At 52.7% G+C, this 16,786-nt stretch overlaps 2 protein-coding genes across 3 annotated transcripts; one reads left to right on the plus strand and one right to left on the minus strand.

Moving 5' to 3' along the window:
* Positions 1-523: 523 nt before the first annotated feature.
* On the minus strand, positions 524-4,601 carry tmem79a (transmembrane protein 79a). Of its 2 annotated transcripts, XM_069184660.1 has the most exons (6): positions 4,493-4,601; positions 3,193-3,529; positions 2,763-3,126; positions 2,100-2,303; positions 1,627-1,840; positions 524-1,144 (listed from the first exon to the last, which is right to left on the minus strand). In XM_069184660.1, the coding sequence occupies exons 2-6, from the start codon at positions 3,424-3,426 to the stop codon at positions 937-939; spliced, it is 1,224 nt and encodes a 407-aa protein (XP_069040761.1). In that variant the 5' UTR covers positions 3,427-3,529; positions 4,493-4,601; the 3' UTR covers positions 524-936. The 2 variants fall into 2 exon arrangements, with proteins under 2 accessions (XP_069040761.1, XP_069040760.1); XM_069184659.1 differs by having other exon boundaries at positions 2,763-3,529.
* A 2,861-nt stretch (positions 4,602-7,462) lies between these two features.
* msto1 (misato mitochondrial distribution and morphology regulator 1) lies at positions 7,463-15,045 on the plus strand. The gene is made up of 14 exons (XM_069184661.1): positions 7,463-7,680; positions 8,528-8,663; positions 9,119-9,188; positions 9,317-9,392; positions 9,482-9,539; positions 9,805-9,967; positions 10,744-10,861; positions 11,122-11,256; positions 11,527-11,679; positions 11,762-11,893; positions 12,124-12,308; positions 12,757-12,861; positions 13,227-13,342; positions 13,505-15,045. Exons 1-14 carry the CDS (start codon positions 7,597-7,599, stop codon positions 13,744-13,746), a joined length of 1,773 nt encoding a protein of 590 aa, XP_069040762.1. The 5' UTR covers positions 7,463-7,596; the 3' UTR covers positions 13,747-15,045.
* The last annotated feature ends 1,741 nt before the right edge of the window (positions 15,046-16,786 follow it).

Raw genomic sequence — 16,786 nt, forward strand, 5'->3', positions numbered from 1 at the left:
CAGCTGAGCTCTCTGCCCTCAGGAATCCTCTCCCCTCCCTCTGATCGCGGTCCGGCGGGGCCCGGGCTCCAGGCCCTGTGGATTTATCGGGGACCCTGGGAACCCCTCGGGGCTGGGGCTCCCCAGTCTTAGAGACTGCATCCCGGGTGACCCCCACGCTGCTGGGTCTGACAGAGGAGGGCCAGTCCAGGCCCCGCCTTCTTCATTAAACACCCAGTTCAATTAAGCAATTAAGAGCAGAGAGAAGAGACGCCAGAGACCACTTTCCAGTCCGCTCCAGTCCAGAATTTCCCTCCTCCCAGCTCCCTCCTTAGTCCAGTGGCAGTTAGCAGGAGTTGTGCAGCAATTAAGGGAGTCGGTTGTTCCAGAGTACTGCAATGGAACGGACTGGAAGACCCCAGGCCAGCCCTGAGTGTGAGGATTGCATCTGGTTTTCCTTCCACCCCTCCAGTGACCTACTAGATGGGCTGATCTGGACTAAGCAGTCTCCCTCTCTTAAATGTTCTTGAGAAAGACACGAGGAAATATTTCCTTGCTTTACTGGATTTTTCATACAAAACTTAAAAAAAAAGTACATTTACAAGCAGCATTGAGTAAAATTGGACTCCACGAAAGTGTGACAGCCAGGAAGAGCAATTAAAAAAAATGCAACCATCATCATAATCCTACTACTAATAATATAATAGCATACATTGTAGAAGGAAACTGCGCTGGAGCCCTTGTGAGCCAATGAAACACGAGCGCAGATCACCGACAGGAAGAGCCTCCGTCAGCCGGTCCTTCGCTGCAGAGGAAGTCAAGCTCAGCCGACCCCCCCCAACCCCCAAGATCCCTTCAGACGAATAAGAGTCATTCTGGACAGCCCAGGTAGTGAAACTGGTGCCAGTCCCCCACATCCGCTGGCCAGCCCAGTCAGTACCGCAGTCCGACCCGGGATCAGCCCCAGAACCTCAGCCGGGGCTGGCCGGGGGGCGGCGTGGCGCCGGGCTCCTCGGGCTCTTCCAGGGCGAAGATGCTGCCGCCCTCCTGAACGAAGGTGAAGTACAGGTTGGCCACCAGCATGACCAGCACGGGGAAGAAGGTCAGTCCGAAGCCCAGGCCACGGAAACTGCTGCCCAGGGCGAAGGCCAGCCAGTAAACCAGCCTGAGGAAACACAGACACCCCCAGTGAGTGAGCTGGGGTACTGGGGTACAGACACACACCCCCCCAGTGAGTGAGCTGGGGTACTGGGGTACAGACACACCCCCCCCCACTGAGTGAGCTGGGGTACTGGGGTACAGACACCCCCCCCCCCAGTGAGTGAGCTGGGGTACTGGGGTACAGACACACACCCCCCCAGTGAGTGACCTGGTGTACTGGGGGTACAGACACACATCCCCCACTGAGTGAGCTGGGGTACTGGGGTACAGACACACACACCCCCACTGAGTGGGCTGGGGTACTGGGGTACAGACACACACACCCCCACTGAGGGAGCTGGGGTACAAGGGTACACACACACACAGAGTGACCTGGGGTACTGCGAGAGAGGGGGGTCAGGCTGGTGGTTACGGAGTACAGACAGGAAGAAGGCAGGTCAGGCTGGCGGTTGCTGTTAAGGGGTACAGACAGGAAGAGGGGGTCACCTGGCGATGGCGAACAGACCGGTGAGCAGCGGTACGAGCTTGAGGGTCTCCTGGCTCAGGTAGGTGGACAGCACGGCCAGGTTGAGGAAGAAGAGGAGGAAGAGCGAGAGGGAGTCCTGGACGAAGTGCCGGTGCACCCAGACTTCTCCTCGCTCCTGGCTCTGCGGCATCAGAGAGGCCCAGCACAGCCGGGACAGGCCCAGAACCAGCACGCCTGCGGAGACAGAACCGGGACAGACCCGTGAGCCCAGCACAGCCGGGACAGGCCCAGAACCAGCACGCCTGGGGAGACAGAACCGGGACAGACCCGTGAGCCCAGCACAGCCGGGACAGGCCCAGAACCAGCACGCCTGGGGAGACAGAACCGGGACAGAGACCCGTGAGCCCAGCAGGACGGAACCAGAGCAGAGACCCGTGCCGCTTCTGTCGCAGGAGGAGGAGGAGGGCGGGTGGGCGGGCGGGTTCTCTCTCACCCAGGACCACGGGCACGGTGGCGAAGGCGGCGCAGCGCAGGGTGTAGACCAGCCTCAGGGGGGCGCCGGGGAGCAGGGGGGCGTCAAACGGCAGGAACACAAACCCGCCCCACAGGAGGAGAGGGAAGATGAGGGCGGCAGCAACCAGAGAGGAGAGGGACTTCAGAGCATCGCGACCACGGCAACCGCAGCACCGACCACGGGCTGCAGAGAGAGGAGGCACAGGGTTCAAGCACAGGTCTGGACCGGGAGAGATAGGAGACACAGGGTTCGAGCACAGGTCTGGACCGGGAGACAGAGGAGACACAGGGTTCAAGCACAGGTCTGGACCGGGAGAGATAGGAGACACAGGGTTCGAGCACAGGTCTGGACCGGGAGACAGAGGAGACACAGGGTTCAAGCACAGGTCTGGACCGGGAGAGAGAGGAGACACAGGGTTCGAGCACAGGTCTGGACCGGGAGAGAGAGGAGACACAGGGGAAGGCACAGTGTAGACTGGAAGAGAGGGGAGACCTGGGGGAGGAGAGGGGAGACACAAGGGAAGGCACAGTGTGGACTGGAAGAGAGGGGCAGAGACGACTAAGGATTAGAGGTTTGTGGGGGGACGGGCTAGGGTGCCCCAGTTTGATGGAGAGAGTACTGGAGAGGGCGCCCCGAAGTTACCATGTGATGGACCGTCATCTTCCGGCCAGTACCCATCTGGGGGGGTCCCCTGGCGGTTCAGGAAGGGGCTCTTCTCGGGGTCCCCACCGTGAACACACAGCTCCTCCCTGTCCGCAGACTTCCTGTGCAGGCCGGACCTGGGGCCCAGGATCCGCACGCTGGGGCTGAACACCTGCGCCGCCTTCTCGGGCAGCGAGTTCACGAGGGGGTCCTCCTCCATCTCCGCCCCCGTCGCCCCCAGAACCCCGCTGCCCTTCTCGGCCTCTCGCTTCTCTGCTGACCACAGCAGGGTACTGGACTCTGTTAAAGCTGACCTTACCTCCTCCTCCTTCTCCTCCTCTCCCTGCTCCTCCTTCACTCCCACCTCCTCCTCTCCTACTTCCTTCTTCACTCCCCTCTCCTCCTCTCCCTTCCCCTCCTTCACTCCCACCTCCTCCTCTCCTACTTCCTTCTTCACTCCCCTCTCCTCCTCCCCCTCTCCCTTCCTGGTTCCCTCCTCCTCCTCCCCCTCCATCTCTTCCTTCTTCTCCGTCTCCTGCGCCCCCTCTCCCGTCAGGCCTGGTTTGAGGGGTACAGAGCTCAGCGAGCCATTTTCAAGAGGACGGTCCTTCCCCTCGTCCAAGAGCAGCTCCGATTCGGGGTTCGCGGTCATCCGACCGGGCATCCTGGGACTGGTCTCTGCTGCCTGTCCTGGGCTTCCTTCCACAGTTATTCCGAGGACTTTCCAGGACCCGGCAGGTATGTTTTCGACCCAACAGAATAAGGAACTAGGAAAACAAGTTGATACAAGAATTTGGAAAGAATTTGTTTGTGTTACTCAAACAAGCCGTTTGTACAAGCTAGCTGGAGACACTGCTGTCCCTCTCCTCTCACACTGCCCCTGAATTCACACACTGACACCCCCCTGACTGGACTGGAGACACTGCTGTCCCACTCCTCTCACACTGCCCCTGAATTCACACACCGACACACCCCTGACTGGACTGGAGACACTGCTGTCCCTCTCCTCTCACACTGCCCCTGAATTCACACACTGACACACCCCTGACTGGACTGGAGACACTGCTGTCCCTCTCTTCTCACACTGCCCCTGAATTCACACACTGACACACCCCTGACTGGACTGGAGACACTGCTGTCCCTCTCTTCTCACACTGCCCCTGAATTCACACACTGACACCCCCCTGACTGGACTGGAGACACTGCTAGAGACATGTTGTCAGGACACGAGTGGAAACTACAGGTAAGCCAGTTAAAACTGACAGAGAAGGTTTCTTCATACAGGGTGTTGTTAGTTATGCAGGTAAAGCCCCACCCAGTCATCAATCCTTCCCTTCGATTGGTCAGGTAACACGCCATTCATTCCAAAAGCCTTTTGTCATTGGCTGAACTCCAGTTGTTGTTTTTTTACCAAACGTTCGGAATGCGAGAGGGGGAAGTGGGAGCCTACAGGAAGCATTTGTTTATCAGAAGACCTTCTTTCAAAAAAAAAGTTATGTTATTTGGGGAGAAATGCGTGGAGATAAGTATTAGTGAGACGGGCATAGGCGTAGTGTGTCGTCTCCGATAGCCAAGTCACACTGAGCACTTTAGTCCAAACTCGGCAGCCAGTTCATGACGCTTCGAAACCATGTGGACATGTTTCATCAAACGTTCAACGCCCGCTCGCTCTACGTCCGGTGCTCTCGAGAAGACATTATAACGATTATAACGATTATAACGCCACTTACTCAGCGTGCCGCGAAGCCTCCGTGTGTCTCTCTCTCGCCGAGACGAGACGCAGGTGTGCCCAGGTGGAGCTGTTAAAGGCACAGGCTGCTCTTAAAGGAGAGGTCTGGAAGGAAAAGCGTCCCCTCACTGCCCCCGCAAAACAGAAAGAAACGTTAAGAGCAGAAGTGCCCCCTGGTGTCTGATCTGCCCGAGCGCCCATGTACCACCAGCCAGGTCCTCTGATTTTTATGAACAGCACAATTACTGATACTTCCTACCTGGCCTGGGGGTGATTTATAACTGTACTTGTAGTATTACTGATACTTCCGGCTGGGCTTGACGTTGGTTTATACTGTAAGGAGCTGTACTTGTACTGGTTTTTTTTTTCAGTCCTCAACTGCAAAAGACCTTCACAAAAATCCCAGTTGGGCATCATATCTTATTTAATTAAGAAAGTTAATCATCCAGGCGGATGCTGCACATTGGTGGTGGTGGAGGGGAGTCCCCATTACCTGTAAAGCGCTTTGAGCTTCTTCTTCTTCTTCTTTTTCACAGCCTCAGTCCCAGACTGTCCTGGGGTCAGCTGCTTTGGTTGCTCTTCTCCACTTGTCTCTGTCGAGCACATCTTCCTCACTCACTTCACATACCTCCATATCTTTTCTCACACAATCTATCCATCTCTTTCTAGGCCTGCCTCTTCCTCTGTTACCTTCCACCTCAAATTCCATTACCTCTTTGTTACTTCCTCAACGTCCCTCCTCATGATATGTCCATACCACCGTAACCTCGCCTCTCGCATCTTCTCAACCACATCCACCACCCTACATCGTCTACGGATTTCTTCATTTCTGATCTTATCCTTCATTGAAATCTGCAGAATCCATCTCAACATCCTCATTTCAGTTCTTCTCATCAAGTTCTCTTCCCTCTTTCCAACTGCCAAGCATTCAGCTCCATACAGTAGTACAGGTCTAATCACAGTCTTGTACATTTTGCACTTTAACTTTCTAGGAATTTTCCTGTCACAGATTATTCCAGTTATTTCTCTCCACTTGTTCCATCCAGCTTTCACTCTTTGTTTTACTGCCTCCAGTGTTTCTCCTCCCTTTACCAGTTTTGATCCAAGGTATTTAAAGCCATCAACTTGTTTCAGTTTTCCTCCATTTGTCTCCTCAACATTGGTCATAGTATCTCCTCTTCTCTCCATTACCATTATTTCAGATTTTTCTGCATTTTTCTGCATTCATTTTCAGTCCACCCTTTTCCAGACTCCTCTGCCATTTAAACACAAAGCTCCTGTAAAGCGCTTTGAGCAATTATTATTATTAAATATTAATTATTAGTCATTAGGTACATTGTTTAATTGCCTGCTCAGGTTGGAACTAAAACCAGAAGATGCCAACCAAGCTAGGAAGTGAGTTTGCGTCCCCTGGCTTAGAAAACAGTTCAGTCGCTCAGGGTTCTGTCTGGGGGGAGTTTGCATGTTGGTTTCCTCCAGGTGCTCCGTTTTTCCTCCCACAGTCCAAAGACATGCAGGTAGATTAATTGGCTTGTGGGAAAACTGTTCTTGGTGTGAATGTGTGTTTGTCTGTCTGCCTGCCTGGCCTGGTGTTCCATCCAGGGTGTGTGTGTGTGGGTGTGTGTCTGCCCTCTGATGGACTGGTGTCCCGTCCAGGGTGCACCCTGCCTAGCGCCTGTTGCTTGCTGGGATAGGCTCCAGCTCCACTGCATCCCTGAATTGGAATAAGTTGTTATAAGATGGAGGGATGGATGTATCATTGGTCAATGAAACATGGAGCTTTTGTCCTTGAGTTTTCTGACCTTTCGTTCCAGATCTTTTCTAAATAACTCCATTGAACAGGTTACCTGCTGCTGGTCGGAGTCAACTGGTTCCTGATATTAGAACTCTGTGATTCTAGGGCGACACGGAATACCTGTTGGACTGGGGTTCCTGCAGACCAGGGCTGGGAACCCCATCTGAGAGGTACAATACCCATAATCCCATCACATCCCATAACCCCTTTTCACTTCAGAGTCATGGTGACCAAGAGCCTGTCCCAGCAAGCACTGGGCACACCAATAATCAAACTATTAAAAAATAATCATTTCCTTACCCCGCCCTCCCATAAGTGCTGTTTGCAGATCTTTGGTAATTGAGTTTATTTATTGATACACGAGTGAAGTGTAGATCTGTTAACCCTGGTCTCCTGGCTCCAGTCTGGGCTGTACAGCCTGACCTCTCCGAAGCTCTCCCAGGATTCCCTTGGGGCAGCAGTGTCTCTCTCCCCCCCTGACCTGTGTGCAGGGGGGCTGCTGTGTGTCTCCCACATGGATGGGCAGTGAAGTGAGTCTCCACCTGTATGCAGGGCGCTATATGTAATTTTTCATCGGAATGAAAAAAGGTGCAGATCGAATTGTTTTTTCGCTAAAAACAAAATGTAGGGATTTGGAACACATTCTGTTTTAGAAATTCAGTGAATTTTACACGAAATCACTTTGAAACTATTCATAGTATTACAATATGATATTACTGTATTGACAGAGATAATTTCTTACCTTCGAGTCTTTTCCAAACACTGCAGTGATTTACAAAATTGACTACCTTTACTGTAAAAAAACAATGTGATAAAACAGCTTCTATACTAACTCATGTGCCGTATGTAAACATGTTCAGTATTATCTACTGTAGTCCACAACACAACTGGAGTGTGTACATTCGTGAACCCGCCCCTAATTTTGAACCAATCCGAGCTCCTGCTTACTCCTCTCCTCTGCCATCCAATTGGACAGCAGCTTCCTTCTCCGCTCCAATCAGAGAGCTCGCTGCTCCACGTGTGTTTCCCTGGTGCCGTGCAACCAAACCCGTTGAGCGACAGGAAAAACTAGAACATTCTGAAATACAACACTCTTAGCCAATCGCAATACGATGTGTTGCCCGTTAGCCAATCCCAGGGACTAAGACCTGTGCGTGGAGGTGGGGTCTTGTTTCGCAGCCTGGGGTTAGATTGAGAATCCTGTACTCACGGCCGGTGAGAGTTTACGCGAGTGTTCTGATATTATTTTATGAATTTTCCGAAGGAACATTTATATTTTATCCCCGTTAGACGGATGTTTGTAGGGCACAATGGCAAACGTGTGTCGCGAGGTTGTGACCCTGCAGCTGGGACATTTCTCAAACTATGTGGGGACCCACTGGTGGAATTTGCAGGTATTTAGTTAATTTAATATTTAATATGAACAAAATCAACATTAAGTTTATAGATGCGTAGTATTGTGTACAGGGTGACCACAGATTGAGAATATCCTGTCAGATTTGTATGGGCCGTGCCTGAGTCACCACTACGAGATGTCTAAATGTATATTGCATCAACTCTAAACTAGGTGCGTGTATATACAGCATATAAACAACTTGTACATTGAAATAGGTTTAGATATATCTGACCATTTCCTTTCAATTATTTAAATCCTGTTAATTAATTAGTAGTCTTACATTTTTTTGTGAAAGAAAGAGACAACTTCATGATGTTACGAATTGGAAAAGCAAACAGTTTGAAGTGCGACTTTAGTACTGGGCAGGAGAGTCTTAGCAAATCATAGCCCAGCAAGTTTTGAATTTCTAAATGAGGTGAAGAGGTTATGAATTTTCCTTTCCATAAAACCACATTTTCACATTAATTCTCCATCATTATTGTTCGTTTCAATTTAGTCCTTTATTTTACCAGCTAGGACAGTTGAAAACAAAGTTTCCCTTTTAGTTAAATTCTCACTGCCAGTCTGGGACAGACAGAGAGCTGTAAAGGAGCCAAGGTCTCACTGTGATCTGTGTCAGTGTTACAGATAGAGACACAGCCCTTCTAGAGTCAGGATATTAATCTCACTGCCAGTCTGGGACAGACAGAGAGCTGTAAAGGAGCCCCAGTCTCACTGTGATCTGTGTCATAAGCACTTGTTAGAGAGAATTAACCTGGGAGAGTATTGTAAGTGGCCCCAGGTTGTTTGAAAAAAATCGAACAAACTTAATGAAAATCTCTGTTCTTCTTCACCGCCCTGTCCAGGATGCTGCTCTGTGCTACGACCCGGATTCCCCCAGCCCCCCCAGCGAGTTGCTGAGTGATGTCCTATTCCGGGAGGGGGTCACACTGGGGGGACAGACCACCTACACCCCCCGCCTCATCACACTGGACCTCAAGGGTGGGCCTGATGCTCTGTGTGTGGCACTCTCAACTCTGCGATTCTTTTTTAAAGGAAGGGATATAAATGAAGCTGATCCACTCCAGGATTTACAGTGCTGTCAGTCAGACCCCCCCAGTCCACAGCAGTCTGATCCACTCCAGGTTTTACAGTGCTGTCAGACTCCCAGTGCACAGCAGTCAGATCCACTCCAGGTTTTACACTGGTGTCAGTCAGATTCCCAGTGCACAGCAGTCTGATCCACTCCAGGTTTTACAGTGCTGTCAGTCAGACTCCCAGTGCACAGCAGTCTGATCCACTCCAGGTTTTACAGTGCTGTCAGACTCCCAGTGCACAGCAGTCTGATCCACTCCAGGTTGTACAGTGCTGGCAGTCAGACTCCCAGTGCACAGCAGTCTGATCCACTGCAGGTCTTTAGTAGTTCTCCTACCTTCATTGTCTCTCTCTTCCGACAGGAAGCCTCAGTACCTTGAGGCAGGAAGGCAGCCTCTATGAGACAGGGAAAGAAGTCAGAACTTTCACCTGGTGAGTCACCTTCTCTCTTATTGTGTGTGTTACTAGTAGTGTGTGTTGTTGACTGTGTGTGTTACTGGCAGTGTGTGTGTGTTGTGGGTGACTTGTGTCTTATTTGTAACCCTGTCTGTGTTCTTCAGGGAGGGAGAGGTGATGACCCACAAGGAGTCCCCCCCAGCGAAGAACTCCTTCCTCCAGGACCTTGACCGTTTGGATGTGAGTGTCCCTCACCCCTCCTGGCCCATAACAAGGACTCCCCAGTCCTTGCGGCCTGTCCTGACTCCTGTAATTCCTTTTCTCTCCAGGAGGGGCAGCTGCTGCCCGAGGGAGACTTCTCTGCTACCCAGGCACAGGAAAGCAAGGGTGAGAGAGTCTTGTGTTTCTGTGGGGTCCCTGCTCACACCACTGAGCTCTTAGTGTTTCCAGCAAACCTGCCTCCAGGCCCTTAACGTGACTGCGCACTTTTGTAAATGACCCAAAACATCTGATGTGCACAGTCTGAATATTAGAAACCGGTTGGTTTTGGAAAATGACTTTATCTAAGATGTCATAAAAAGAAAGGGCTGGAGCTGGCTGGGGGAGGAGCTGTGCTGTGTGTCTGACGGACTCTCCTGATGTCGCCCGGAAGCTCTCTCGGCAGGCGGCATTGCCATGGCGACGGTGAACGCCAGTCTGGAGCGCGCTCAGAAGCGGTACAGCCTGGAGGGCAGCGTGAGGGTGTGGTCTGACTTCCTGAGGGTCCACCTGCACCCCCGCAGCATGATGGTCATCAACGAGTACAACCACGACGGGTTAGTTATCTCTGAACCCATTAACCAGTACAACCATGATGGGCTTTGTTATCTGTGAACCCATCCACCAGTACAACCACAACAAGTTAGTTATCTCTATACCTGTTTACCAGTACAACCACAACAGGTTAGTTATCTCTTAACCCATTAACCAATACAACCATGATGGGTAAGTTCTAGCTAAACTACTTAACCAGCACAGCTGTGAGAGGTTAGTTATCTCTAAACACATAAACATGCACAGCAGCAACTGGCTAGTTATATCTCAGTGTGAACACCAGTACCTCCACAATGGGTTAACTGACTCAACTAGTATACCAGTAAACCACCATGGGTTAGCTGTCTCTCTAAACTAGCCCTGTAGACCAGTGCAAGCATAATGAGAGAATTATTTTACCAGCACCACAGCAATGCACAACAATCTCTCAACTAACAATAGTACAATCATTTGTCAACCTTGATACCATTATGACCACAACAATCATGTCAAGTAAGCTGTTTCACTACTAGTAGAAAACACAATGGGTTATTTACAAATTATAGGTAGTTCATCCACAATCATTACTCAGTACACTGAAGATTAGCTACAGTTATGACATGTCATGTACAGGTATAGAGGAATCTGATAACAGCACTCATCCATGGTGAGTCACTATCTCTTAACTAGTACAGAACTACAGCCGCAATGGGTTAGGTATCTCTGCGGTTCAGTGACCTAGTGTGCTGGGTCTGGGTATGTTGAGCTAGACTCTCTCGGTGCCCACATGTCTGCGCAGGGAGACGAATCGCTTGGAGGCGTTTGGCCAGGGGGAGGCGCTGTGCCGGTCCGCCACAGTACTGGAACAGCTGGAGGACCGTCTGCACTTCTTTGTGGAGGAGTGCGACTACCTGCAGGTCGGTCTTCCCACCACTGGGTGGCGCTGTCTTGGCAAGCTTTACTGTAGGTGGAGTCCTTACATGGACACTCGCTGCATGGCTTCCCCTTGACCGATCTGCTCACCTCAGAACCTGGGGCTTCTCAGTCCCAGCTAAGTGCTTCATTTTCCTGTGTAACATTTTAAATGTTCCATTAAATCACTGGATATTTAGTTTTGGTCCTATATAATATGTAGCCACTATTGTATGGAGCAGCTCATATTGTTGTTCTTTCTCAGGGGTTCCAGGTGCTGTGTGACCTTCAAGATGGGTTTTCAGGTCTGGGGTCAGGGGTCACAGAGCTCCTTCATGACTCATACGGAGGGAGAGGCATTTTCACATGGGGACTGGCTCCTGTCAGACACCCCGATACTGTGAGTCTGGCTGCCTGTCCGTGGTCAGTGTGTCAGTCTGTGGACCCGTCTCTATCTGTCTCTCTATGTCTGTGGACCTGTCTCTCTCTATGTCTCTCTCTATGTCTCTCTACATCTGTGGACCCGTCTGTCTCAGTCTCTCTCTTGTTCACTGTGTCCATCTCTGTACCTGTCTCTTGGTCAGTGGCTCAGTCTGTGAGTCGGTCGGTGGCTCAGTGTGTGACTGTGTTGTGTAGCCCTTGTCTGATGCTGTGTGTCGCTGAGTTGCAGAGCCCAGTGAAGGATCTGTACCACCTGGTGAACTCCGCCCTCGGCCTGGTCAGCCTGTCCAATCACAGCTCCCTCTTCTGCCCCCTGACCCTGAAGGGCGGGCTCGGCCGATGCCCCGCTCCCCCGACCTCCTTCCCTCACCTGCAGTTTGACGTGAGTAACCCCACCCCTGAGCGACTCACAGACAGACATGTCCTTCAGGAATCCGGTTGTTAAACCTCCCTCTCTTTCCCAGTCCTCTCTGTGGTATCACTCTAGTGCAGTGCTGGCGGCGGCTCTGGACACCATGACTGTGCCCTACCGACAGACGCAGGGTGGCGGCCCCATGTGGCAGCTGTCGGACGCGCTGGCTGTCTCAGGCCGGAAGGTAAGGGGCCTGGGTGGGTGTGTCTGGAGCTGTGGGGTGAGATAAGAGTCATGACGACAGACCAGACTCTCAGTGCACAGCAATCTGATCCACTCCAGGTTTTACAGTGCTGTCAGTCACAGACTTCCAGTGCACAGCAGTCTGATCCGCTCCAGGTTTTACAGTGTGTGCTGTATAAATGGTGGGTGATGTACTCTACTCCCCAATGAGCCCCCTTTTCTTGACTGCAGGTGGCAGCAGCCTACAGCGCACTTCCATTTCCCATGATGCTTGGCACCTCTCTCCCAGACGCCCTGAGTAGCTATGGCGATTCGTTGCCATGGAGACCCCTGTCGGCCTGTGGGGAGCTGGGCGACGGGCAAAGCTTCGGCCAATCAGTGACCCTGAGGGGAGTCGAGGCGCAGAGCCTGGTGAGGTGAGCAGGACCTGTAATCGTGACTCCATGGTAGGCTGATGAATCCGGTCCTGCGAGATCAGGCTGATGAATCCGGTCCTGCGAGATCAGGCTGATGAGATCGGTCCTGCGAGATCAGGCTGATGAGATCGGTCCTGCGAGATCAGGCTGATGAGATCGGTCCTGCGAGATCAGGCTGATGAATCCGGTCCTGCGAGATCAGGCTGATGAATCCGGTCCTGCGAGATTGATCCTGTGAGATCAGGCTGATGAATCCGGTCCTGCGAGATCAGGCTGATGAGATTGGTCCTGCGAGATCAGGCTGATGAGATTGGTCCTGCGAGATCAGGCTGATGAATCCGGTCCTGGAAGATTAATCCGGTGCCTCTGGGCCTATAAGAGCAGTTGTCGAAGTAGCAGATTGTGGTTTTCTGCCTGCGGTGACCTTGGCTGTGCTGTGTGCCCGCAGTGCGCTGGCCCCCGGGACACGCCCCTCCACCCCTCTGCACACCTGCGGCTCTGGAGAGGAGGTGCTGGCGAGCTTCGTGTGGAGACACTACCCCTCGACCCCAGTGTGAGTAACCCGCCGCAGCAGGGGGAGTCTGAGGGGTGGCTGCACACTGCCTCACCTGTCTGTTTACCTTTCCTGTCTCCCCGCCTCGTTCATCTGCCTCGCCTGTCTCCCCGCCTCGTTCATCTGCCTCGCCTGTCTCCCCGCCTCGTTCATCTGCCTCGCCTGTCTCCCCGCCTCGTTCATCTGCCTCGCCTGTCTCCCCGCCTCGTTCATCTGCCTCGCCTGTCTCCCCGCCTCGTTCATCTGCCTCGCCTGTCTCCCCGCCTCTCCTGTCTGCCTGTCTTTCTGCCTTCCACCTCACCTGCCTCTCCTGTCTACCTGTCTTGTCTGCCTGACTGCCTGTCCCTCTCTCTCTTCATCTCCAGGGCGGTCCACTGGATCTCCAGCCCCTGTAAACTGACCCCCCCGTTCCCCCAGATCTTCAGCCCCACCCTGGGGGTGACGGGCTTGCTGGAGCCGAGCCCCCGCGCCCCACAGACAGGTGAGTCTGCCTGTCGGCCTGCTGGCGTCGGGTACCTGCCTGTCTGTCTGGTACCTGCCCGTCTGTACTGTATCTCTGCCCGTCTGTGCTGTCTGCCCGTCTGTGGTGTATTTCTGCCCGTCTGTGCCTCGCTCCTGACCTCCTGCCCCTCTTTGCCCCCAGCGGTGGGCAGTGTCCCGGTGCTATCGTCTCTCCAGTCCACGCCAGCGCTGCACCCCTGCCTGACCGACCTGTGGCGGGCCACCAGTGCCCAGGACCCCCGCCGCCTCGCCAGCTTCCTGGGCGCGGGCACAGAGCAGGGCGACCTGCAGGAGGCGCTGGAGGACCTCCGCACTCTGGTGCAGTGCTACAGGGGCACCTTGGAGCCCAGCCCCCTCGGCTCCTCGGAGGATGAGTCCGACTGAACACAGGTCGGCCTGGGAAATTGAGATCAGACACTGAGATCAGACTGCAGGCGTGTGTCCTTGTCACTGAAGCGCGTATTGACGAGCCCAGAAACGCCCTGGTCCCCCGCGGTCAGCTCGCGCCTCGCCGCGTGTGCCCTCTCCAGGTGTCACTGGGGAATCCACACTGGCCCGGCCGGCGTGCTCGAGCTCCTTCTCCGCCACTGTGCGTCCGGCTCTGGAGAGCTCATCGGCCGGGGGGATCTCGGCAGCTGTCTTGTGTTCCCAGATTTTTCCGGTGTGGAATGCCCAAGGAGCCCGGCATTCGGACTTTATACCGGCTCGACCCAGGCGGACTCTTCCCTGTTGGTACCCGTCGGTCAGACGGTCCGGATGGCGTTTTCAGTTTGTTTCCACACAGGGGTGTGGCTCCTTGGTCCACGGTTCAATTCAAGCCTGGGGCATTCTGTGTGGAGTTTGCATGTTCCCCTCCTGTCCATAGCTTTAGGGTATACTGGTTTCCTCCCACTTCCCAAAGATCAGGATAAGTGGCCCCCTAGATGCTTGAGTCCCGCACACGGACTGGTGTCCCATCCAGGGACTGTCCATCCTGCCCCTCAGCCCACTCTCTGCGAGGCCGGGCTCTGTCTCAGCACGACCCTGGACCGGACTGAGCAGCTGGGTGTGTCTTCCAGAGGTTCTGCTGAGTCATCTCCAGAGCCCAGGTGGTGCTGACTCACTCTTCCCCTTGGGGGCTCTTCAGAAGGACTGATATCTCAGCTCGGTCTCTGTGTCTCCTACCAGATCAGGACTAAATCGCTTTCTGATGTTAAATCTGCTTGCGACACCAGAAAATGTACTGGCTCTTTTAGGCACAACCTGGCTGTACTGAGCTCTCAGGGCTCTGCAGTAATGCAGTGCTCTGTGCTGTCCTGTGCTCTGAGGGAGTGTAGTGCTCTATGCTGTCCTGTGCTCTGTGGGAGTGAGTGCTCTGTGCTGTCCTGTGCTCTGCAGTAATGCAGTGCTCTGTGCTGTCCTGTGCTTCTTGGGAGTGACTGTTCTGTGCTCTGTGGGAGTGAGTGCTCTGTGCTGTCCTGTATGCTACAGGAGTGCAGTGCTCTGTGCTCTCCTTTGCTTTGTGGGAGTACGGTGCTCTGTGCTGTCCTGTGCTATGTGGGAGTGCGGTGCACTGCAAGGGAATGCATTGAACATGTAGTTCTGTGTTCATTCTGCACTCTGCTTTTTCTATTAATATCTATAATCCTGGCTGACTTAAGACCTTTAAATACATTTAAAATAAAGCTTTACATGAAAGCATGATTTAACTATAATCATCACTGTTAGTAGCAATAGCTGTCTTTTTGGTACCATTTTTACTCCTGAAGCGCTTCGAGGTGCCCTGGTAGTTAGGGCGTATTCCTGGCTCCCGGTTTAAACCTTTGGACAGCGGATCTGCACGGACCGAACACGACCACAAGAGGGAGACGGAGCTCAAGAAATCCGCGGTTCCGCTGATCGTGTCGTGTGTCCGGAGTCGGTCTGCCTTATTCGCTGATAAATTTTCGACGACACTGGGGTTCTGCGCTGTGCACCCTGTTTAAAAGCATCTAATCCTTAAACATGCAAGTAGCCGAACACCCCCCTCCCCAACATCGACACGCGCGACCTTACTGCTGCGAACCACACCCGCGAGCCCGCGGAGAGGTGAGAGGCTGCGGCACCTGTCAATCATCCCGGGAGAGCCAGCCCCGGCTCGAGCTGCGGGACGTGGCAACCAGAGATGAGTCACGAGGACACAGTAACAACGCAGAACAGAGCGAGTAAGGAAGAGTAAGACTAGCGCACTGAATCAAACACAGTGTATGTGGGAGTACTCTGGAGTGTGAGAGTAGAGAGTATTCTAGAGGGTGTGAGCTTCCCTGTGGGAGTACTCTGGAGTGTGAGAGTGAGTATTCTTGAGGGTGTGAGCTTCCCTGTGGGAGTACTGTGGAGTGTGAGAGTAGTGAGTATTCTTGAGGCTGTGGGTGTGTCTGTGTGAGTAGTGAGTATTCTTGAGGGTGTGAGCTTCCCTGTGGGAGTACTGTGGAGTGTGAGAGTAGTGAGTATTCTTGAGGCTGTGGGTGTGTCTGTGTGAGTAGTGAGTATTCTTGAGGGGGGTGGGTCCTTCTCCGAGCTTTTCTGGTTACACCAATGAAGATGGGTGTTGCCAAATCAGTAATAACAAGCGAATCATTTCCTCGCTGTTCCCCAGGCCGCGACAGGAAATCACAAAGGGCTACAACACTGCCGAGTCCCCCTGCCCCTGCAAGACTGGAAGTTGTTCTGATCCCGGGCCTCGATTGATCAAAGTATTTATATTTATTTATATCTATGGTTACATCTATATTTATATTCATACGTGTGATACGATTTTCTGTGTACTGTTCTGTTCTAGTTTCCTCTTGTGTGTCCGGACTGTGAGTAACTCTTGTATTGTATTGTATGTATTGTACTATTAGTATATAATTCGTTACACTGTGGCTGTGTTGTGTGTGTTAAGCTGCTGTTGCACTGCAATTTCCCTCACGGGATCAATAAAGTATCTATCTATTTCTTGCCGTCTGTGCTTCTCTAGGTGAATGTTTTGACCACTTGCTTCTCATCCCTAACCTGTACAGAGCTCAAACCCTTAACCCCCACTGCTGCAAGAGACCCATTTTCAAAATCTGCAGCTGGGCTTCTTCCACATCAGCAGTGAAACAAGAGCCTGCAGAGGCCACACCTGGTAACAGCATTTAAAATGAAAGGGCAGGAGGCACTATACACTAAGGGTAGTGGGAGTGTGGAACAAGCTGCCCAGCCAGGTTATAAAAAGCCAAGACCCTGGCTTTGATCAAGACACGTTTGATTGCTCCTTAATTGATCTCATGCAAACAGGCTGGACGGGCCACCGAGAGCGAGCTCGTTAGTGAGCCTACTGCTGAGTAATTTGTTGCATCCCCTCCCACCTCGGCTCTCAAGTGTCTAGAACATAACAAAAAAAAATTCCAGCCCACAGCCGTACAGAGAGACAAACCATCCA

The sequence above is a fragment of the Lepisosteus oculatus genome, chromosome 27 (assembly GCF_040954835.1).
Source record: "Lepisosteus oculatus isolate fLepOcu1 chromosome 27, fLepOcu1.hap2, whole genome shotgun sequence".
NCBI lineage: Eukaryota > Metazoa > Chordata > Actinopteri > Semionotiformes > Lepisosteidae > Lepisosteus > Lepisosteus oculatus.

Coding starts and splice junctions, on each gene's coding strand:
- tmem79a (XM_069184659.1), bottom strand. CDS start 3,426: ATGCCCGGTCGGATGACCGCGAACCCCGAATCGGAGCTGCTCTTGGAC. Junction 2,304..2,762: donor AGATGACGGTCCATCACATG/GTAACTTCGGGG, acceptor CTCTCTCTGCAG/CCCGTGGTCGGTGCTGCGGT. Junction 1,145..1,626: donor GGTCTGTTCGCCATCGCCAG/GTGACCCCCTCT, acceptor GTGTTTCCTCAG/GCTGGTTTACTGGCTGGCCT.
- msto1 (XM_069184661.1), top strand. CDS start 7,597: ATGGCAAACGTGTGTCGCGAGGTTGTGACCCTGCAGCTGGGACATTTC. Junction 11,257..11,526: donor CTGTCAGACACCCCGATACT/GTGAGTCTGGCT, acceptor GCTGAGTTGCAG/AGCCCAGTGAAGGATCTGTA. Junction 11,680..11,761: donor TCCCTCACCTGCAGTTTGAC/GTGAGTAACCCC, acceptor TCTCTTTCCCAG/TCCTCTCTGTGGTATCACTC.